The 23,602-nt window shown below is 39.9% G+C and overlaps 1 protein-coding gene across 1 annotated transcript in view; it reads left to right on the plus strand.

Moving 5' to 3' along the window:
* The window catches only part of ATP8A2 (ATPase phospholipid transporting 8A2), a 584,662-nt gene that overhangs the window by 152,765 nt on the left and 408,295 nt on the right, over positions 1-23,602 (plus strand). Inside the window, exons 15-21 of the mRNA XM_063101556.1 lie at positions 7,256-7,383; positions 8,175-8,252; positions 11,451-11,539; positions 11,896-11,940; positions 16,750-16,825; positions 21,938-22,043; positions 22,586-22,668. Coding sequence (XP_062957626.1) covers positions 7,256-7,383; positions 8,175-8,252; positions 11,451-11,539; positions 11,896-11,940; positions 16,750-16,825; positions 21,938-22,043; positions 22,586-22,668 — 605 coding nt within the window. The remainder of the gene's footprint in view (positions 1-7,255; positions 7,384-8,174; positions 8,253-11,450; positions 11,540-11,895; positions 11,941-16,749; positions 16,826-21,937; positions 22,044-22,585; positions 22,669-23,602) is intronic.

Here is a 23,602-nt window from a genome sequence, read left to right on the forward strand (position 1 = left end):
GGAAGGATGACTCATTGCCACAGTAGCAGCCAGCGCCATCCTGAAGGCAGCCTGCCACACACTCAACTGCATTGACACAAGGAGAATCACCAGCAGAGCCTGCAAATAGAGGAGGAAGTCTTTCTCCTCAAAGCCCACTCTAGAGTAATAAAAGAATCAGCTGCTCTACCAGCTGACCAGACATCAACATAGAGATACTAGAAACACAAATAAATGAGAAAATATGACACCACCAAAGGAATACACGAATTCCCAAGTATCAGACCACATAGAGCAGGAAACCCTTAAAATGACTGAAAAGGAATTACGAGCAATGATCTTAAGAAAACTCAGAGATAAGAGAAGACTCAGAGAACACAATGAAATGAGAAAAAGTATACAGGATATGAAGGAGGAAATTTACAAAGAGATTAATATCTTAAAAAACATAACAGAACTCTTGGAACTGAAGGATATATTCAGTGAGATAAAAAACACAACTGAGAGCTTAAGCGGCAGATTAGAGCAAACAGAAGAAAGAATTTCAGATCGCAAAGACAGTCTTTTCGAAATATCCCAGGTGGACATGAAAAAGGAAAAAAGAATAAAAAAATTGAAGAAAACCTAAGAGAGCTAGCAGGCTACCCTGAGTGCACAGATATTCAAATCATGGGTATTACAGAGAGGAGGAGAAAGGAAAAGGCATTGAAAACCTTTTCAATGAAATAATAACAGAAACCTCCCAGGTCTAGGGAGAGACATGGACCTTCAGATCCAGGAGGCACAAAGACCCCCAAACATATTCAATCCAAAAAGATCCTGTCCAAGACACATTATAGTCAAGCTGGTAAAGCTCAAAGATAAAGAATTTTAAAAGCAGCAAGAGAAAAACATCAAGTCACCTGTAAGGGAGCCCCCATCAGACTAACAGCAGACTGGTCAACTGAAACTCTACAGGCCAGAAGAAACTGGGGTGATATATTCAAAATACTAAAAGAAAAGAACTGCCAGCCAAGAGTACTATACCCAGCAAAGCTATCCTTCAGAAATGAGGGATAAATAGTATATTTTCCAGACAAACAAATGCTACAGAAGTTCACCACCACATGACCAGCCCTGTGAGAAATTCTCAAGGGAGTCCTCCATCTGGAATCTGGAAAATGATAATCATTATCATGAATACACAAGAAAGAACAAAACCCACTGGTAAAACAAAAATGCAAATGAGAAAGAGAAAGAAACTAAATCTTACCACCTCAAAAACCAGCAAACATTGAAGACGAATAATAAAAGGGGAAGAAAAGAACAAAAGATATTTAAAACATCTAAACAAAAGCAATAAAATGCCAGGAGTAAGACACTACCTCTTGATAACCACTCTAAATGTAAATGGATTAAACTCCCCATTCAGAGGACACGGACTGACTGATTAGATTAAAACGCCAAACCTAACTTTTTGCTGTCTTCAAGAGGCTCACCTTACCTGTAAAGACACATACAGACTAAGAGTGAAAAGATGGAAAAATATATACCATGCAAGTAGAAACCCAATATGAGCAGGAGTAGCTGTTCTTCTATTGGATAAAATAGACTTTAAACCAAAAACCATAAAAAGAGACAGAGAAAGCCACTATATAATGATAAAGAGATCTATTGGCAAGAAGACAGATACATAATAACAATCACAAATATGAATGCATCCAACACCAGAACACCCATATATATAAAGCAAACACTATTAGACCTAAAGAAAGAGATAGACTCCAATATGATAATAGTTGGGGACCTGAACACCCCTCTGTCAGCATTGGACAGATCATCTAAGCAGCAAATCAACAGAGAAAAACCAATTTAAACTATACCTTAGACCAACTGGACCTGGCAGATATCTATAGAACATTTCATCTAACGACTATAGAATATACATTCTTCTCATGAGCATATGGAACATCCCCCAGGATAGACCACATTGTAGGGCACAAATCAAGTCTCAGCAAATTTAAAAAAATTAAAATCATTTCAAATATCTTTTCAGACCACAATGGATTAAAACTGAAAGCCAATAACAAGCAAAATTCTGGAAACTGTACAAATATATGGAAATTAAACAACAGGCTCCTGAGTGACTTATGGGTCGAAGAAGAAATTAAAAGGAAATCAAAAAATTCAAAAAATTTCTTGAAACTAATGAAAATAAAAACACACCATACCAAAACCTGTGGGATGCTGCAAAAGCAGTATTAAGAGGGAAGTTTATTGCAGTAAATGCTTACATCAAAAGAATAGAAAGACTTCAAATAAACAACCTAACACTTTACCTCAATGAACTAGAAAACAAGAGCAATCCAATCCTAAATGTAGTAGATGGAATGAAGTACTTCACATCAGAAGAGAACTAAATGAAAGAGATCCCCAAAATGATACAAAAGATCGGTGAGACAAAAAGTTGTTGTTTTTGAGAAAAAGACAAACCATTAGCTAGGTTAACAAAAGAAAAGAAGGGAGAAGACCCAAATAACAAAAATCAGAAATGGAAAAGGAGACATTACAACTGATACTACAGAAATATGAAGAATTACAGAAATATGAAGAATTATTAGAGACTGTTATAAACAACTATATGCCAACAAATATGAAAACCTGGAAGAAATGGATAAATATCTTTACATATACAAACTACCAAGACTGAACCAAAAAGAAACAGAAAATCTGAACAGACCAGTAACAAGCAATGAGATTCAAGCAGTAATCAGCAGTCTCTTCAAACTATTCCAAACACTTGAAACAGACGTCATCCTCTCAAACTCATTCTGAGGTGAGCATCACCCTGATACCAAAACCAGAGAAAGATACAACAACAACAAAAGAAAACTACAAACCAATATCTCTGTTGAATACAGACGCAAAAATCCTAAGCGGAATATTAGTAATCAGAATACAGCAACACATCAAAAAATTATACACCATGATCAAGTGTGATTCATCCCAGAAATGCAAGGATGTTTCAACATAAGTCAATAAATGTGATACACCACATCAACAAAAACCATATGATTATCTCAATAGATGCAGAAAAAGCATTTGACAAAATTCAACATCCTTCATAATACATTTTCTCTCAGTACATTAGGTATAGAAGGAAACTACCTCGACACAATAAAAGCCATCTACAGCAGATCAGTCACCAATATCGTCCTGAATGGGGAAAACTTAAGAACAGGAACAAGACAAGGATGCCCACTCTCACCACTCCTATTTAATCTAGTATTGGAAGTACCAGCCAGGGCAGTCAGGCAAGAGAAGAAAATAAAGGGCATCCAGACTGGAAAAGACAAAGTCAAATTGTCTCTGCAGATGACACTATCATATATATAGAAAAACCTAAAGACTCTACAAAAGATATCATAGAGCTGATAAACAATTTCAGTAATGTTGCAGGATATAAAATCAACACCCTCAAACCAGTGGCATTTCTATACTCCAATAACAAACTAGCAGAAGAAGAAATCAAGAAAGCAAGCTCATTTACAATAGTTGCCAAAAAAGTATCTAGGAATTAATGTAACCAAGGAGGTGAAAAATCTCTGCAGCGAGAACCACAAAACACTACTGAAAGTAATCAAAGAGGATACAAAAATGTGCATAGATATTCCATGCTCTTGGATTTGAAGAATTAACATTGTGAAAATGTCCATACTACCCAAAGCTATCTACAGATTCATTGCAGTCCCCATCAAAATACCAATGATGTTCTTCACAGAAATAGAAGAAACAATCTTAACATTCATATGGAACAACAAAAGACCACTAACAGCCAAAGCAATCCTGAGCAAATAAATAAATAAATAAATAAATAAATAAAGCCAGAGGCATACTACTATCTGACTTCAAATTATTCTACAAAGCCATAGTAACCAAGACAGCATGGTCCTGGCATAAAAACAGACACTTGGACCAATGGAACAAATAGAGAACCTGGAAATCAACCCACATACTTATAGCTAGTTGATCTTTGACAAAAACAGCAAGAACATACACTGGGGAGAAGATTGTCTCCCAAAGGAATGGAAATCATGGTGTCAAAATGATACCTGCACTCCCATGTTCATCACAGCTCTATTTATAATAGCTAAGATATGGAACCAACCTAAATGTCCACTGATGGATGACTGGATATGGAAAATGTGATACATACATACGATGGGATACTACTGTGCCATAAAAAAGAATGAAATTCTGGGCCGAGCCCGTGGCGCACTTGGTAGAGTGCTGCGCTGGCAGCGCGGCGACGCTCCCGCCGCGGGTTCGGATCCTATATAGGACTGACCGGTGCACTCACTGGCTGTGAGTACCGGTCACGAAAAAACGACAAAAAAAAAAAAAAAAAAAAGAATGAAATTCTGCCATTTGCAACAACATGAATGAACTTGGATAAAATTATGTTAAGTAAAATAAGCCAGAAGGAGAAATTCTGCATGTCCTCACTCATAAGTGGGTGCTAAAAAAGAAGGAAAAAAAGAATAAAAGAAAGCCAGCAATAAAACTTTCAGAGAAGGAGAGAACAAATCTATGGCTACTAGAGGTGGGAAAGGGGGAGGAGGTGTGGGGTTAGGGAGAACTTGGGTAAGGGACACCAAGAATAATTATGATTTGCAATAATGAACGTGCCAATATTGATTTGATTATCACCTATTGTACAGATAACAGTAGTACAATAGTGGTAGTCAACACTGTACCCCCCAAATAAATATAATCAATTATGCTTCAGTAAAAATAAATAATGTCAGTTCCCTCAGGCTGTTCCTGTCCTGACAGCCTGCCGCTCTCAAAGTATCAGTCTGCCCTACCCCCCACCCCTGGTAGAATTTCTGCAGCATGGAGCTGAGGGGGAGGGGGAGATGGTTGCCGCCAGTCCTCATGGCCTATCCCTACCACCCACCCAGAAAAGAACTTAAGCAGCATGGATCTGTGGATCTGGAAGGGGGGTGGTGGGAAGACAGCCTGTGGCTTAAATGCCAAAGGCTCCCACTGTTCTTACCAAGATTCAGTATATTTTCTTGAGTACAGGCTTTCGAATTTTTTGTGTGCTGTATGATCTATTTTCAGAGACTTCAAATACTTATTTTTGGCAGTTTTGTCCAATTTTATTGCTGCTTTCTTTTGAAGAGAATATCTGCCAACCTCCTTCCACAGCATTCCAGAAAATTAATAGAATTTAATGACAAAAAATTGAATGATAAATTTGAATTATTAAACTTTGGAGTGTTTTCCTGAGGCTATTATTATTCTCATCTTTCAATATATTTTGTTTAGACTAATCAAAACACTTTTTTATTTTTCTAATTATTTCATGTAGAAAAATCCAAAACTTCCAACTTCCCCGGAGAATTCTCATTGACACTTTACAGGTGTGGGAAATGTGACTGCGACTTCAGTTGTAGGTTGGATCCAAATCCCTTGGTTTTGTTTCTTAAAATTTGAATTTGGGCCATGTTATGTATCCAGCTTCAGATATGAAGACTGATACTTTGTGTACATGTATAATGAGTTCCAAAATGTCCTGGTCTGGGTGAGTATGGAGCATTGACACTGTCTTGACTTACAGGCTTCCTGGAAACCAAATGGTATTTAAATTGTTCAGATAATGTCAAACTACCGCACTGGCTTTCTGATTTACAGAGGAACAGTGGTCTTTTTGTCCCATCCATGGTGCTTTCTCTTTTGTTGTCCTGTGGCAAGGTCTGAGAAGCTCTGGTGACAGCTGTCACACTTCACGTTTGCATTGTCACTGTTGGAGCTTTGACCTCAGCTTCTGAGTCTGCTTTGTTCATCTCCACGTGATTATTTCTGTTTGGCTTCTTATATGGACCTCTCCCATTCCTGGCTTTGGACCAGAACATTCTAGCATTTCTTCATCCTTGAGTTTAGGTCTTTACTGAATGTACTCTACATTTTGACACTGTGTATAATGATATGAAGCTATTTGGGGCTAGTACTAAAACAAGAACACTTTTAATTTCTTAATATATAATTTTAATTGGAAGGTAGGTATTTGTTTCTAAACAAATGTCAAACCTTAGGGACATCTGTAACTATTGGGACTTAGACATCCTGTTTAGCAACTCTTTAATTCTGTAGGAGAACAAGTTAGCAAAGTAATATGTCAGGAAGAAAAGCATCAGCAGGAGAACTGGCAGGCTTGGTAGTGAGTGGACCGTGGAAGGACGGGCGAAGGTGAGGCTGCTTCTGGTTTGTGCCTGCTCACCCCGTTCCTTCTGTCACTGCCACCCGCTGGAGCTCTGAATCTGAGTGAAACTACCACCATCTGACTTTATTCCCTAGAGAAAAGCTTTCTAACTGCGGTTTGGAGCCACTACGAATTCCTGATCTCCTGTTCTAGCCTTCTGCTGTCTTTATTCTCATGCCAGTTCTGGGCAGAGGTGTCTTTGAAGCTAATCAAACCCTTAGCCTGCTGCAGCCTCTCCCAAGCCCTACTGATAAGAAGATCTAACTACTTCACCCCTCCAACAGGAGATCGTGGCCATCAGGAAAGCACCTCCGCCTGTGTCACCCCCCGACCTAGTACCTCTGCCCCTCACCCCCACCCCCGGCCTCTCTTCCTGCCCGAGTGGACCCTGCTTTGTGGCCCTTCCTGAGAGATCTCGTTCCATCCAGACGGTTCTTCTCTTGTCTTCAGTAAACAGGCTCTGGGTTCCCTGCCTGCCTCGCTCTCTTTGCTTTTCTTCTTCACACTTTTTACCATTTTACCAACTTTTTGGAGTGTCCCAAATATACTCCCACCTTAGTGACATTGCAGATATACCCTAAACCATGGTACATGCGTGTTCTCTTTTCTGTATTCTTTTAAATTAGCTGTCATCTCTCAGTTCTTCAAAATATGACTGAAACGTTTATTCGGATAGCCTTCAGTGACCGTGCTTTCTCAGTAAAAAGCCTCCTGTCTTGGTTCCTGCAGTGCCCCATGAACTCGTCTTTAATAGATGTGTCCTGCTGCGTGGTCACACTGAGGGGCTCACTCACCCCCGCCACAGCCCTGGGGGAAGCCAGCTCCTGTCGCCAGGGGCTGTGCGTGGATAGGTGGACTCAGTTCCTGACACACAGCAGGCGCTCAGTAACTATGGAACTTGAATCTCTAAATAAGCCAATTGACTTTTGTTGTGAATATTTTTTAGAAACATTCCAAAATAATACAGTAAAATGAAACTTGATGAGACTGTAACTAAAGCTATATGGATATTCTGGCTGTCTTCCACAGACGCGACCTCGGATAATTTTGGATATAACCTGCTGACTTTCATCATCTTATACAACAATCTCATCCCCATCAGTCTGTTGGTGACTCTTGAGGTTGTGAAATACACTCAAGCCCTTTTTATAAACTGGGTGAGTATTAAGACAGAGTTTAAAGGCTGAGCTGCTGGAGAAAGGCCTGCTGCTATTTTCTCAGACTCTCTCAGGCCTTTGTCATTTCATTGAGCTCCCAGAAAAGGAGGAATATAGTTCGTTTACAGTGAGGTCTGGGGTTAAACTGGCCAAACAGAGAGCTGGCAAGGGATCCCCCGTGAGGTGTCCCTGAGGAATCGTGAGGACAGCGGTACCTGCTCAAGGGCTGGCTGTGAGGGTCAAGCAAGAGGAGGCGGTGGCAAGCTTACAGGTGCTGCATCCAGCTGCAGCTGCTGAAGGAAAGGTCTCCTAGATGTATTTACGTTAGTGTTCATTATATGTCAAGGTTCCTTGAAAACTTGGATTCGAGCGTAAAGGTGGAGTTGGGATTTGTAAGGGACAGCCGTGGCCATTAAGCACTGGACTTCAGCAGTCAGTGTTCGCAGACCTGGCTCGTTTCTGTGCACTTGTATTTGACCATCACACTAATCCTGTGAACAACATATTGACCAAGCTCAGAATCATAAGTTAGTCCAGGTCATGAAATGATTATCTTGGAACCAAATTTTGTGTATTTTAATGCAGCACTGTGTTCTCCCCTTGTATACGGTGGCTATGCTGTATCCTAACAGCCACCATATTTGTACCCCAAAATTAAAAATCAGCATTTATATTAAAATGAAAGGGGTTTTAAGTTACCTTTTCTTTGTTTATTTTCTGTCTTAATCTGAACGAAGTATTGTATGTATGTATCTTCTGAAGTATACTCTGTCTCTCTCTCTCTTTCTCAGGACACAGATATGTATTACATAGAAAATGACACTCCTGCTATGGCCAGGACATCAAACCTTAATGAAGAGCTTGGGCAGGTGAGAGCCTCCTTGGGAGTTTTGGTAATGGTGACATGAGCTTGAGGGGAGAGGACTGTTAGCAGAAGAACCGAGGAGAGATTTTACAGAAGCAGTTCTCCATGACTGTGGTTATGATATCTGAAGAGCTATGTGGTATGTGAAAGTATTGTTAAATACAAGTGTTATTTGGTTTGACTTACTTTTTGAGGCATGGATGTATGTTGCCATCTAGAGATTACCTGCAAAAAATATAGTACAAAAACATAGTACACCATCATTTTGGACTCTTAAAATTGCTTATCAGGAGAAAATGACAGGGAAAACAATGGTTAAGATACTCAGATACTGGGTAACCCTGCAAAACATGTAGGGGATAATTTGAAGGATATGTTCCAGATTCTTGTCTCTGGATTATTCCAGGGAGCCAGTGTCTTTCCACCTTCACCCTGAACTCCTTTGGCCTTTTCTGAGTTGCCTTTGCATTATGTCTGCATCTTATTCTGGGATTACTGCAAGAACAACCTCTTTTGAATGCATTGCACTTAAAGATTATGATTTCATTTTGTACATCTTATTTAAATCTCCCAACAACCCTATGAGGTGGGTGCTATATCTGCATTTTATAGATGAGGAAATCAATAACTCACTCAAGGAGATACCTGGTTAGTAAATGACAGATGGGCAACTTCAAATTGTCTGTCCAAATCTGGCCTCTTCGTGCCTGCTTGCTTAGCATAGGAATGTTGTCGAGTGCTGTCTCTCCCAGCCTGTGTCCCTCTGCAAAGAAGTGGGTGAGATGTCTCGTTCCTCTGAGGGTTAGGAAAAGTCTCATATGGAGGTAGGCTTGCTTTTTTTTTTTTTTCCCCTTCAAGGAAGGGGATTATGCTATGGTTTGTGTAGGATTTTTTAACTTATTGCCACAAAGTTGAGTCTCAAAATCGTGGACCAAATTTTATAATAGAATAGAAATTTATTTTTATTTTTTTGGCAGCTTGGCAGTATTGGGATCTGAACCCTTGACCTTGGTGTTATCAACACCGTGCTCTAAGCAAGTTAACCAGCCAGTCCTAAAATAGAAATTTATAGGCAAAAAAAAAAAAAAGGAGGTGATTTTGTTCCTTCGATGTTATTTTCCAAATCTACTTAGAACTAATAATTTTTTAAATTTATCTTTTCTTGAGCTGTGCATATTCATATGAGTACTTTTAAATTCTTAGTATAATAGGGTGGATTGTCACTAAAGAAAACATCCCTGGCCAAGAGCACCAGTCCTCCCAGCGAGGCCCACCCTGGGCTCTAGTGACATGGGGCCCAGCCCTTGGACTTTTACTCCTCTTTTTTCCCCTAACATTCTCTTTTTCTAGAATGGCCTTGTCATTTCCCTTGTCTGTCTGGTAAAATCCTACTCCTATAGAATCAGTGAGTTTTTGGTACATAGCAGACTAAATTTGCCTTCTCTTCGAATCCTCCTCAAATTTTCCAGGCAAGGTTAATTTATCTGTCTTCTGTTCCTATAACAGTTTGGCCAAACATAAATACAGTAAAGTTAGGGCTGTGATTATTGATGTAGTGTCCTGTTTCCGTCTGGAGATGTTTGAGCCCATTTGAGGGTATGCGTTTGCCCTACACAATGTCTTTGGTTGCCTTTGTCGGTTTAGCACAGTGCTCAGCGTAGAACTGTGTTCTGCTGCCATTCAACTGGACCCTAATAACTGAAGGATTGAAAGTGCTCAAGAAGCACTCAGGATTAAATAATTCATCCTAACTGGGAATATGGAGAAATTTGCATGGGGAAGAAGTTTTGAGTTGGAACTTTAAGGATAAGTTAAAATATCGTAGGCAGAGTAATAAAAAAATCTTGATAATTCTTTACTATAAAATTTTTTAATATTTTTATATAAACTTTTAATTTTTAAAAAAACAGCAGGAGGATCCACTGCTTGTTAGAAGGTAGATTCTACTGATTTTTTTTATACTCCTAGACTTACTGCACATAAAACTTACATAAAAACTTACTATTTATAGTTAAAGCATTCATTACCTCTAGTGTACTAATTTTATATTTGGGTGTAACATCTGACTTCTTTAGGAGCTTTAATAATTTTATAATCTTAGTTTTAAAAATACTTCTCAGTGTATTTGTTTATACTATTAAGAAAAAATACAGAGTAAACAGGTCATGTTATTAATCCCTCTCCTATAAAACAGTGAAACTTAGACCAGTTCTCTGGGATCCCTGGAAGTCATCTAGCATCCAGTGACAGTCTTGACCTCTCTTCAGAAAACCACTGACAAACTGGAGGTTCCCCTGGAGGCAGGTCTATTAATGACTCTCCCTCACCAATCCATGACGTGATTTCCCAGAATGTTACATTTAGAATAGAGTTACGTGTCTTCTGGCCAGACCCTTTATTTCATAGATGTGGAAATTGAGGCTGAGGAGGACGAGATGACTTCTCCAGAGTGTGCATGACCAGTAAGTGCCCAGCACCTGGACTGGGCTCTCTCTTGTCTCCTGGCCCGGGGTTCTGGCCTGCTTCCCTGTTCCATCTCCAGCTGGAGATAACATAATTTGCACACCACACTTGCACTTGGAGTGCCTCTCTTTTGCGTTCAGTTCATCTTTTCAAGAGCGTTTGCTTGTTGACATGCTCAGTAATTTCTTTTCACTTTTGTGTATTGAGAGCTTTATCTATTAAATCTGTAAAACTATGCACCTTGGAAAGTGATGCAATCTATAGCAGATCCATCCTGTCTTCATAGGCATCTTAATCTTGATAGTGATTGAGAAGCTTCAAGTTCATTCTGTGGTGTTTCAGCGTATGCCTTCTTCATCCAACTGAGGGTGGAGTCTTAAAGAGGACAGAATGCTGTGAGCCCATGGCGGTGTCTTGAGGGAGGGATGTGCATCGCTGACACGCCTGCTGACGGGACTTACTGCTTTGCGGTGCAGAGCTAGGATGGCGTCAGGGCTGTTACTGAGACATACTTTGCACATTTCTGTACAAACTAATTTGACTGTAAAATTAGTTATGGAAAAAGATTTGTAAGTGGTCTAAGCATTAAAGTGTACTTTTTGTTACTTTGCTTGCTTTAAGGAAGTCTACCTGTGTAAATTTGACGCAGAATTTGAAAAATATAGAAAACAAGACTTCACTTATTGGTCTTTGCGTCTTATTACATTCTTGATGTATATTCTTTTATTGTTTGATTTAGGTAAAATATCTATTTTCGGACAAGACTGGAACTCTTACGTGCAATATCATGAACTTCAAGAAGTGCAGCATTGCTGGAGTAGCCTACGGGTGAGTGTGTTTATCACTTGTGGAAACCTCACTTCTTTCTTCCAAGGAAATAAATTTATTTTTAGCTACTTATTCAAATATTTTGGCTCTTTGATATTTTGAAAAGGTGTTTATATGGGATTTAGATATGTAGTTACTATTGAATGTGTTTAAAACTTAATGGGTCCCAAACTGAACTTTAAACAGTTAAAATGTGGTTTATTGCTGCAAATGTTAACTTAGTGAGAAATTCTAGGGAATCTGTAAATTTATATCTTTGATCTAATAGTCATGCATTTCTGACTTGTGTTTTTGATCTGAATGCCTGTCTTTTGATGGCAGTTTTGTGACCACTCTGTTTTCCTTCTCTCTGGCAGTCATTTCCCAGAACTGACAAGGGAGCCGTCCTCAGATGATTTCTGGTAAACAGATTCTAGCATTTCTTGATGCTTCAGTGGAAAAGCCTTCAGAATAATTTTGTATTGGCATGTCTCATCTGAATATTTTTATATGTAAATAAAAGTTGCATATGTCATTTTGAAAGAGTATCAGAATAAAATTTAAACATGAAGATGGTTTTGAAAGTCCACACTACAAAGCTTTTAACAAAAATAGCCTGACCTTGGGCCAATACTTCCCATTTCCTGGAAGCAGCCGACTTCAACTTTTTGACTCTTTTTTTGTATTTATTCCTATGTTTCAAAATAATACGGTTATACTTATTTTTAAATTTTTTAGAAATTGTGGACATTGTTAGACTTTCTACCACGGAAGATGCGAGTTTAGCGTCTTCTTTGCATGAGACTGTCTTCTACCCCCGCTCCCTCCCCTCCGTCTTCAGAAGCATTTGGGATTTTTTGTATATCCTTAGCATACGAAATTTCAACCATGTGCTTGATGTAGGCTTGTTTTTTCATCATTTATGTTGGGCTTTTAATTGCTGACTAGTGGGCTATTTCTGTCATTCATTCTTAGGAATGTCCTTGTATTATTTCTGTGATAATTTTTCTCCCTTCCAACCTCACTGTTCCCTCTGGGTCTCCTGATAAACATATTCACCCTTTTGGGTTGATCTTCCAATTTTATCTTTCTCCCCCATTTTCATGTTTTTTAAAAAATTTTCTGATCTTTTTCCATAATCTTTTATCCTTCATTGTGAAGTTTTCGCATGATCTCACTTTGTTTTCAAAAACATTCTGCTAACCTTGCCGTTGTATTGTCTCTTTCCTCTGTTCTGCTCTTCTGTGCCCCTTGTCCCCTGGTGTTTTGTTTTTTTAGTTTTATTTTATAGGCTTTCTTCAAAGACCTGTTGATCACTGACTATGTGCTCATAAACTTTTTATTGTGGTAAATGCACATAATATAAAATTTATCATTTTAATAAGTTTTAAGACTTTTTAAAGAAGAGTTCTAGTTTCACAGCAAAATTAAGAGGAAGGTAGAGAGATTTCCTGTAAACCCCCTGCCCCTGAGCTTCCCCATTATCAGAATCCCCCAAAAGAGTGGTATAGTTGTTACAATAAATGAACCTACACTGACATCATAATTACTCAAAGTCCGTAGTTTACATTAGGGTTTACTCTTGGTATTATACATTCTGTGGGTTTGGACGAATGTATGTGACATGTATCCACTGTGATAGTATCATACAGAATATTTTCACTGCCCTAAAATTCCTCTGTGCTCTGCCTGTTTAATCCCGACCCTGACCCCATCTCCAAACCCTTGGCAACCACTTGTCTTTTTACCGTCTCCACAGTTTTGCCTTTTCCAGAATGTCCTACAGTTGGAACCACACGCTATGTAGCCTGTTCAGACTAGCTTCTTTCACTAAGCATTACTCAAATGCATACTTTCTGTGGCTTGGTTGTTCATTTCCTTTTACTGTTGAATAATATTTCATTGTCTGGATATACCACAGTTTGTCCATTCATGTACTGAAGGACTTGGTTGTCTCCAAGTTTTGGCAATTATAATAAAGCTGCTATAAACACCTGTGTGCAAGTTTTTGGGTGGTCGTAAGTTTTCAGCTCCTTTGGGTAAATAATAAGGAGCACGATGGCTGGATCGTATGGTCAAAGCATGTTTAGTTTTATAAGAAACTGCCAAAGTGCCTTCCACAGTAGCTGGGCCACTTTGCATTCCCACCAGCAGTGAGTGAGAGTTCCTGTTTCTCCACATCCTTGTCAGCATTTGGTGTTGTCTAGATCCTGGCCATTCTAATTGGTATATAGTGATATCTCTTGTTTTAATTCATATTTCCCTAATGACATATGATGCGGAGCATATTTTTGTATGTTTATTTTATCATCTGTCTGTAGAGGTGTCTGTTAAGGTTTTTGACCTATTTTTTAATGGAGGAATTTTCTAATTGCCGTGTTTTAAGAGTTCTTTGTAAATTATGGATAACAGTCCTTTATCAGGTATGTCTTTTGCAGATATTTTCTCCCAGTCTGTGGCTTGTCTTCTTATTCTTTTGTCATTGTCTTTCACAGAGCAGACATTTTTAATTTTAATGAAGTTCACCATATCAATTATTTCTTTCATGGATTGTGCCTTTGGTGTTGTATCTAAAAAGTCATCACTGTACCCATGGTCACCTAGATTTTGTCCTATGTTATCTTCAAAGAGTTTTATAGTGTTGCATTTACATTTAGATCTATGATCCATTTTGAGGTAATTTTTGTGAAATGAGTAAGGTCTTTGTCTAGAATATGTTTTCTTTCTTTCTTTTTTTTACATGTGGATGTCCAATTGTTTCAGCACCATTTGTTGAAAAAATTGTCTTTGCTCCATTGTATTGCCTTTGCTTTTTTGTGAAAGATCAGCTGACTGTATTTGTTTGAGTCTTTTCTGTGCTCTGTATTCTTTTCACTGACCTACTTGTCATTCTTTCGTCAGTACCACCCTGTCTTGATTGCCATAGCTTTTTAGTAAGTCTTGAATTCAGGTAGTGTCAGTTCCTCTAACTTTGTTCTTCTTCTCCTTCAGTACTGTGTTGACTAGTCGAGGTCTTTGGCCTCTCTCTATATATTTTAGAATCAGTTTGTCAATATGCACAAAATAACTTTGCTGGGATTTTTATTGGGATTGCATTAAATCTATAGACCAAGAAGGGAAAAAGTGACATCCCATTTTAACCATTTTTAAGTATATCATTTATTTGCATTAAGTACATTCATAATGTTTTGCAACAGTTACCACTATCCATTTCCAGAATTTTTTCTGAAACTCTGTACCCATTAAGCAATACTCCCTATTTGAATTTGTCCATTCTAGGTTCCCTATATGAGTGGAATCATACAGTATTTGTTCATTTGTGTCTGGCTTATTTCACTTAGCATAATGTCTTCAAGGTTCATCCATATTGTAGAGTGAATTATAACTTTCTTTTTTAGGCTGAATAATAAATATTACATTGTATTTATATTCTGTATTTTATTTATCCATTCATCTGTTGATGGACATTTGAATTGCTTCCACTTTTTGGCTACTGTGAATAATGCTGCTGTGAACATTGGTAACAGGCATCTGGGTCCCTGCTTTCAATTATTTTGGGTTATTTACCTAAAAGTAGAATTACTGGGTCATGTGTTTATTCTGTGTTTAACTTTTTGAGGAACCACCAAACTATTTTCCATAGCAGCTGCAACATTTTACATTTCCTCCAGTATTGTGCAGGGATTTAGGGTTTCAACTTCTTTACATCCTGACCAATGCTTGTATTTTGTTTGTTTGTTTGTTTGTTGTTTTGTAGTAGCTGTTCTAATAGGTTTGATGTAGTGTCTCACTGTGGTTTTGATTTGCGTTTCCTTTGTGACTAGTGATGTTTTCTGCTCATATTTGAAGATTTATAGGCTAACAAAGCTGATTGGTAGGGCTGTGGTGGGGGACTGTGGTTGATGGCTGGTTGTCTCCCTGTGGGATGGTCAGCTGGGACCCACTATTCTACTAAGGGATCCCTGGATGTCAGTGTCTGTGGGTCTTCCTTGTAAGCTGGTCAGTTTTCTTCTCTTGAAAAGAACCCTCCGTTTTCTTGCCAAAGGCAGTAAATCTGGCTGCAACTGTTACGGGAGTCTAGTGGAGGCAGAGGACTGGTAATGGTACCTTTCCCCATGCATAGAATTTCATGTAAAACTCCTGTTTGGGGAGGATGCCCTAGCCTACCCACATGTGTGCTGGTGTTGAGGGCTACTCTGGTTTAGTCTCTCTGGGGGGTGAACGTCCATTTCCCTCTGGGTGCAGAAGGCTCGGTTGTCTGGCTGCACCTGAGGAGGTCAGGTTCTTTCAGGTCGAGGGTCCTCAGGTGGACTTGGAACCTGGTCTGGCCACCGCCTTCCCTGCACTTCATGTACCTCACAGGTACCTGGTGCTGTCGTTCCCTCAGCCTCTGCAGGTTCTGCCGGGGCACTGGCTGGCATTGGGTGCTCCCCCTTGCAAGCAGTGGGTGCCTGTTTGCTCTGCTGTGCTAAACTCTGACATCTATTCAGAGTTAATGCTGACATCACTTCTGCTGTCGTCTCCTCTGCTGTCTTTGTCCTGGAGAAAGGGCTTCAGGAAGGAATGGAGAGAAATGAATATGCCTCACCCTTCACATTTTCTTCAGTGTGAGAGCACAGCCGGCATGTCAGGTGCCCTTTCTTGTGATTATTGGGCTGCCTCTCTCCCTGCCTGTGCGCTCTGGCCATTAACGGTTGCACACACGCAGTGCAGGCATTCCTCTTGTGCTCCCTGCTCTGAGCAGACGATCTGGGGAGATTTCCCTGGTAGGAGATACGCAGGGACCAACTGAAATGACGAAGTCGTGGAATCGATCCCTGGCTTCTGTTTCTTCTCGTAACTGCAGATGCTCCTCGACTTATGATGGGGTTACATCCCATTTTAAGTGGAAAATATCCTAAGTCGATAATGCATTTAATAGTATGATGAACCCATCGTAAAGTTGAGTAATTGTAAATTGAGCCATTCTTAAGTCTGGGACTGTCTGTATGTTATTTATAATAACTTATAAAATATCTTATTTATAATAACATTAAGGGTTTCTGTCTTGAGGTTTGAAATAATGTACAGTATTCCAAATCTTTAAAAGTTTAATCTTCCAAATCTTCCAAAGTTTAATATACATCTATGGACTTTTTCGGTGCGGTTCTTCTTGAAGGCAGATTCTTACTAGGTTTGAGTGATCTTAACAGGAACTTTTGAGTTGAAATATCTTCTGTTCTCTCCTGCAGTCGGATGCCCCCTCCCCCAAGTGACTCGTGTGACTTTGATGATCCCAGGCTGTTGAAGAACATTGAGGATCACCATGTAAGTTCTGCATTTGGCTTCTAAGGTATCTAATTGCTTACGGTGCACTTTTATTTATATTTATGTATAGAGTCTTGAAGTTGTAATTTTGGAGCCTGAGAAGAGATGCAGTTTCAATGTTATGGGGTTAGTACTTCAGGGAAGTGATCTTAAGCAAAGGCTCTGTGTTGAACACTGTGCATAAATTAGTGTAAAGCTGGATTTAACTACGTGGTGAAGTTATAAAGTAGCACACCAAGATAAGGTGAGTCTTACCACAGAATTCAATAACGGTTCAGATTTCTGTTGCTTTGTAAGATTTCTGCATTATTATTTCTCCATTGTTGTGAATCTGAGACATAATGTGTTTTGTTTTGAAAAGTAATCGCATGTCCTTTGACTAGGATATGTTAGGAAACAAAAGTAAGATATAACAAGTAACATTTTTGGATTCTACTGTGTGCCAGACACTTGACATATATTTCCTTTAGCATTTGAGTTGCCCTAAGGAGGTGACAGGAAGTTGCGTAGAAAGATCGAATTGGACTAGAGTTATGCAGCTCATAAATGTAGACGAGGCTTGGGACCTAAGTCTGTTGATTCGTAGCTGGGACATCACGCTGCCACAGCTAATTAGCAAACCAAGATTCACTGTGGGATCACATCAAGTCATTTTTATTTTAAAGGCTACTCTGAAAGATATCAACCTAGAACATTATTTGGTGATCAAAACATTTTATAACCAATTTAGTCGGTATAAATTAGATCTAATACAATTAATTTTTTTCTGAAAAAAATGTCTAGATCTAAAGTTAGGTAAACATGAGCAAAATTAAAACCTTATCTTTCAAAAACTATATCTTTTCCAAAACTTCTAAATTTTCCATGAGGAAATCCTTCTTTTCTCTCTTGCTGTTAGCGCCCATTTGGGAATGCAAAAACCTTCCCAGCAGCAGTTCTGAAGTGTGAGTGTGTAAGGTCCCGTGTCCACGGGCTGTGACGCAGCCCTAGGGCAAGGCCTGTGAAGTGGCCTGAGAACACAGAGAGGACGCTGCTGAAGTCCATGCTCTGTCCCAGTCACAGACACCAAAGAGTCCTTTCTTGGGTTTGAATCTTACAGGTAGATCCAGCTGCTAGGCTAGAGGTTGTCTGAGCAGCAGAGTGGTGTGTCCAAAGAATCTTCTCTGGAGTAGGGTGGTTTTAATCACAGATGTCAATGAAACAAGTGAATTTGAGGAGTTGCTTTCTGAAAGAGGAAATGTGTTTCCCAGTAGTGTTCGGGTTGTGGGTTACAGCAAAGGTGGTCGACTGAATGCGTCTGTTCAAGTTGGGCTGGTGAAAGGGAAAGGAGAGAGTAGAGGCTGATGTGGACCCTTAGGAAACTGCTTAGTCTTGTTTTCCTTGCATAGAGCAACAGGTGAAAAAGTAGCAGAGGAAATGGGATGAGCGGAGTGTTATTTGCAAAGAGTTTAAAGGCCTACTTCATATAAAATACTTTGCATTAGATACTAGGGGAGGAGATGAATAAAAAACACTCAAGGGATTCCTGTTAACTGGGGAAACAGACACATGAAATTGTTAAGAGCAGTTGTACGCTTTTGCATCATAGGTAAGATGCAGCTCCCTGAGGAAGTGATTTTGTTTAGTGCAGACAGTGGAGTCCCATCCTCTGGTGGGTGTCACAGCTACTGTAACTGTTGAAATGTGGACAGGGTGGCCGTGCACACTGACCTACATGAGGGTTGGCATAGAAACCCAGTGGCCAGGGGCAGATCCTCATTTGGAGAAGAGATCTTCTGGGCACCCATCACATACTGCTGGGATCCCAATGTTTGAAATCTTTCAATACTTAGCTCAGTTTACGACTCATCAGATGTCCTCTCACACACTGGTGCTCTTCTTGAGCCTCTCCTCCTTTGTTTGAATGGAGTCCTGAGCACAGATCCTGTCCGTTCCATTCTCTTCTCCTCAGCCACCACTTCTTGCCGACTCCTCCTCGTGGCCATGGTGACTGACAAGCGTTTTAGGAAGAACCTCCACTGTTCAGAGAAGTCATGATCTTTCTTCTTCCTGCTTTTCTCCTCACCTGGGAAACACAGGGAATTTTAAGGGTGTTTTAATAATCTGGATACTCACAGTTCATTAAAAGCATAATGAGTCCATTGATTTGGGAATTTATTTTCTATTATTTAGTAAAAGCCGACTTACACAAGTGTGACATTTTTAAGCTTTCTTGTATCCTTGAATCCTTTCGAGCTATTCTTCATCTTGGCTACTGCATTAATTAAGCCCTTTAGCTTTTAACACTTAGCAGCACCATAAATAATGAAGACCATAGGCTCTGGATTTTTCTTTGGGAAGATGTGGGATTGGATTAAATTTACCCAGTCGGTGTTTTTAAGCAGTTTAAAAACATGGCCTATTAGATCATTTGTTCATTTTGGCAAACTATGGCTGGGGAGAAGGAAGGAGCATTTGAGGATTTCAGTCTGGGGATGCCTCACATTCTCACCTAAATTGTCTTGGGATCATTGACTGATATTAAAGCATTTGACCCAAGAAAACCCTTACTTTTCTCCCATGGGGAATACTGCCATCTGCTACAGAATTTTCTTTTTTCCTGGGTCATCATTTCTGATTTTCTGGGTCTTTCAGGACTGTTTTAAGCTTTGTGTAGGCTGATAACCAAGATGGAATTTAGCTCTTAGTCAGAGAATCAACCTATGGAAAATTTTGGAGGACAGTTCATGTGATCCTCAATTACATGCTAACCAGTGACTTCTCGTTTGTGGGATAAATTTCTGAAGATTCACCAAAGAAGATGATGTAACTTCTTTTGAATCATGACACCCAGGAATTCTGAGCTTGAGTCTTCAAGAGGAAACCATCTGTAGATGTGTATCATTTAGGTACTGTGTAGCTTCAGTTTGTGCAGAACAATGTTAGACATGTAGTTTTCTATTTTTAGAAGTTTATCAAATAAATAGAAGATATTCATAGCATTTTGAATATATTAAAAGCTATTAACTGAAGGACAAAATGGGATGATTTCATTTATAAGAGTTTCCTAGAACAGGCAAGTTCATAGAGACAGAAAACATAATAGAGATAACTAGGGGGTGGGGAAGAGTCGGGAGTTATTGTTTAATAGGTACAGCGTTTCTGTTGGTGAAGATGAAAAAGTTTTGTGGATACAGCATTGTGAATATATTTAATGCCACTGAATTGTACACTTACAAGTGGGTAAAATGATGAATATTACATATATATTTTACCACAATAAAAAAAGCTTTAACTTCTAAGAATATGTATATATATACACACACGTACACTTAAACATACACACACACAAGGGGTCTTCAAAGAGTTCATGGAAAGATTCGTGTTACCTTTTAACTCTACTTTTTGGCAAACTTTTTGAAGTGTGCTTGACATACATACAAACATCTTATCCATAAGCTTTAGGTTAATTTCGTCTCTTTCCCTTAATTTACTATAGAATGTTGGATTAGGCAAAGAACCAAGGGTAGATTAATTTTGTCTTAAGGATAGCTTTTTGATCTGTAGGAATTTTGTCTGGCATACCACAAAAGGTAGAAACTCAATTTGAATGAATGTGTGAGCAACTCTTCTTTGTAACTCTCAGAGAATATTTCACTATTAGGTTGATTTATTTGCTGTAGAGTCAAGACCCTTTTTGTGCTGTTTTACCGTGGGACAAGGTTACGTGCAGGATTGGATTGTTCTCAGAAGCAGGGAAGGCAACCTTGAACTGAAGCCTAATTCTCAAATTAAAGTGCTTTTGAATAAAATTCCTAACCATTTTTGTAGTGTAGGCCTTGGAGAATTTGTAGATTCTCTAATCTCACTTATTCAACTGCATTGAAATATAGTTTAATGTGCATTTTCTTTTCGTGTAGCTGATAAGAATTAGCCATGTGAACAGTTGTGATGTGCTTCTTTAAAATTGCTCTTGTCACATTAATAGGTCAGAGGAGAAACTAAGAACATTTTTGTGGAAATCATCATCCATTTATGACTAAAAAATTAAAAAAAGAAAACTCCAAGAAAAATAGCAAACACATAGCTGCTTCCTTAATGTAAAAATATAAATCTGTGTCAAATTTATAGCCAGTTACCTATTTAAAAGGGACACCTTAAAGACATTGGCATTAAAATAACCTCAGGACAAGGAAGCCCTGTCTTTGAACATCATTCTTGAAGTGCTAGCCTGTGCAGACAGGTGAGAGCTGAACAAGCATACAAATTAAAAGGAAAAGGGAAAACGAATCATTTGTAGGTGATATAACTGTCTACGCTGAAAACCCAGGAGGGTCAACTGAAGCTCAGAGACCTAGTAAGAGCTCAGTTACAATTGGATATTACATTTATTTATAAAAATCAAGGTTTTTACTTATAGCCCAACAATAAACTCCTGTAAAATATAATGGAAATAACATTCCATTCATGATGTAAAAAGCAATAGATAAAATGCCTCATACAGTGCTTCATATACAGTAGTCATTCAAATATTTTTTGAGCAAATAAAAAAATTAATAAGGTATTTGCTTAAAAAGACAGATATATGCCAATTCCTATATTTAGAATATTTGTAGCCTTTAGTAAATAGGAAGATATATCCTATTCTTAAATGGGGAAGAATATTAAAAGTGGTCTAATCCCAATTAAAAGTATATGATTCTTTTTCAAGGAGGATGACAGATGTTGATTAAATACATATCCAGACCAATTTTGGTTTTTGTTGTTGTTGTTGTTTTTAATATTAATGGGCGAGGGATGCACATTACAGGTGTTAAGAGGTTGTGAAGTTTAAGATCAGACACTGTGTAGAGCAAACACCCGTTCAGCGGGATCGAGAGACCAGGGACACGTGTGTTTTGGTGACTCCATGACGATTGGAATGTGTTCTCCTGGCCGGGTTAGGGGAGCCATTAGTGAGGACCTTGCAGTGTTGGGGGGGGGGCGCTGGTGGTCGCTGCGTGGGAAAGGCCAGGTCCCAGGGGCCTGGGGTCCCCACCAAGGATCTCGAGCCTGTGCCCAGGGAGCAAGGGCATGACTTGACTGGTCGTGTCAGCTGCGTGGTGACCGATGGCTCACTGGTCTCCTCTGCAGCCCACAGCGCCCTGCATACAGGAGTTCCTCACCCTCCTGGCTGTATGCCACACCGTCGTTCCCGAGAGGGACGGAGACAGCATCATCTACCAGGCCTCGTCCCCAGGTGAGGGCCCTGCGCTGGAGACTTGGCAGTGTGCGGGCATGTGGCCTCCCCGTACAGGTTAGGGGTGCAGGTGTTAGAGCCGGAGAGAGCCGGGGCCTTGGAGGTTGGCTCCTTCACTCCCCCTCCGTGGGTTTTCCAGCCGCAGGAAGCCTTGTGTGGGAGCAGTGCCTCTTTCCCTCCTGGTGCCCTGTGGCTCCCGGAGCTCCCACTAAATGTCACCTTGCCCAGAGGAGACCCCTGCTCAGAAAGCTGTGGGAGTGCTGCCCGGGTCAATGAGAGAGAGCCTGATCCCGATGAGAGTAGCAGGAACGCCAGTCACTGTCACCCGGTGAAGCAGCCGCGGTCGCGTCCTGCCCTCTAGCCGAGTGCCCCTTCAGGACCCGCAGGGGGACGAGCAAGTGCTTCTGTCCTCAGGTCCTCCCTGGGTGCAGGGACGCCAGGATCTTTAATCACACTGGGTTTTGTTAATTTGAAAACTGGTACTAAACAGAATTTTGTGCTTATGCATGACAGTCAGTGTCTTACCACCTCCCTATTGACAGATGAAGCTGCTTTGGTGAAAGGAGCTAAAAAGCTGGGCTTCGTCTTCACAGCCAGAACGCCCTACTCGGTCATCATAGAAGCTGTAAGTGGCCTGCTGTGTGTGTTTCGGTTGCAACTTTTCTGAAGATTGTATATCTGAAATAGCATGTCTGTTGTGAGTATGAGCGCTAAATTTCTGTTTTTCTTTCTGTGAAAAATTAGACCTGTTGAAAAACCGATGCCGTCATGTGATTACATTAGCTCTTTCGTGTTGTTTTGCATTGCAGTAATTTTTCTCTCAGAAGGATGCTTCCCCACAAGTCTTTCATATGCTAATGTGAAATTATTTGAACTTCGCAAGTCCATTCTGTTCTCCAGTAGATGGGAAAAGACCTTCATGGCCCACTTGTCTTTGAGGGCAGGTTTCACATCTCTGTGGCCCCAGAGTCCCGCACAGCGAAGCCATCGCAGTACACTGGGCTTCTGTGTCCTTGGCTGTGACAGAAAAAAGCTAGAGCTTAGATCTCGTATTTATGTGAGCCCCCTACCCCCACCCCCTGCCAAAGTCAAGGGGTTTATGTATTTTCTGATTTCTTTTTTTCTGAGTTTCCCTCCCTGTGGGTCAGAGAGAGAAATTTAATGATAGGAAAAAAATTATATCAAGGATAAGATCAAATAGGAACCCTTGGGATGGTCAACGGGGAGAAAGGACGGTTAGGACCGGTGAGGCTCTGGTGCTTTAAAGAAGACCAGTAAGATGGGCTGAGTCGTCTCCTACTGCCTGGGTGGATCAGGGCCTGGGGGTGGTCACGGCCTTCCCTCACCCTCAGTTTGGGAAGACTCATGGATTATTACAGTTTGGGGTTTATGCATCCTGGAGTCCTTAGCCCTCTTCAATGCACTTGATGTTCACTCTGAAATGGTGGGATAACGTGATGTTGTCCCTGACTTGGCAGTAGTCAGTTTTTTCTCTTACTCACATAAAAACCTATAAACTACCTCACCTTATAGTAAAGTATCCATCTCTTGGCATCTTC

This window comes from Cynocephalus volans, chromosome 7 (genome assembly GCF_027409185.1).
Source record: "Cynocephalus volans isolate mCynVol1 chromosome 7, mCynVol1.pri, whole genome shotgun sequence".
Classification (NCBI taxonomy): Eukaryota; Metazoa; Chordata; class Mammalia; order Dermoptera; family Cynocephalidae; genus Cynocephalus; species Cynocephalus volans.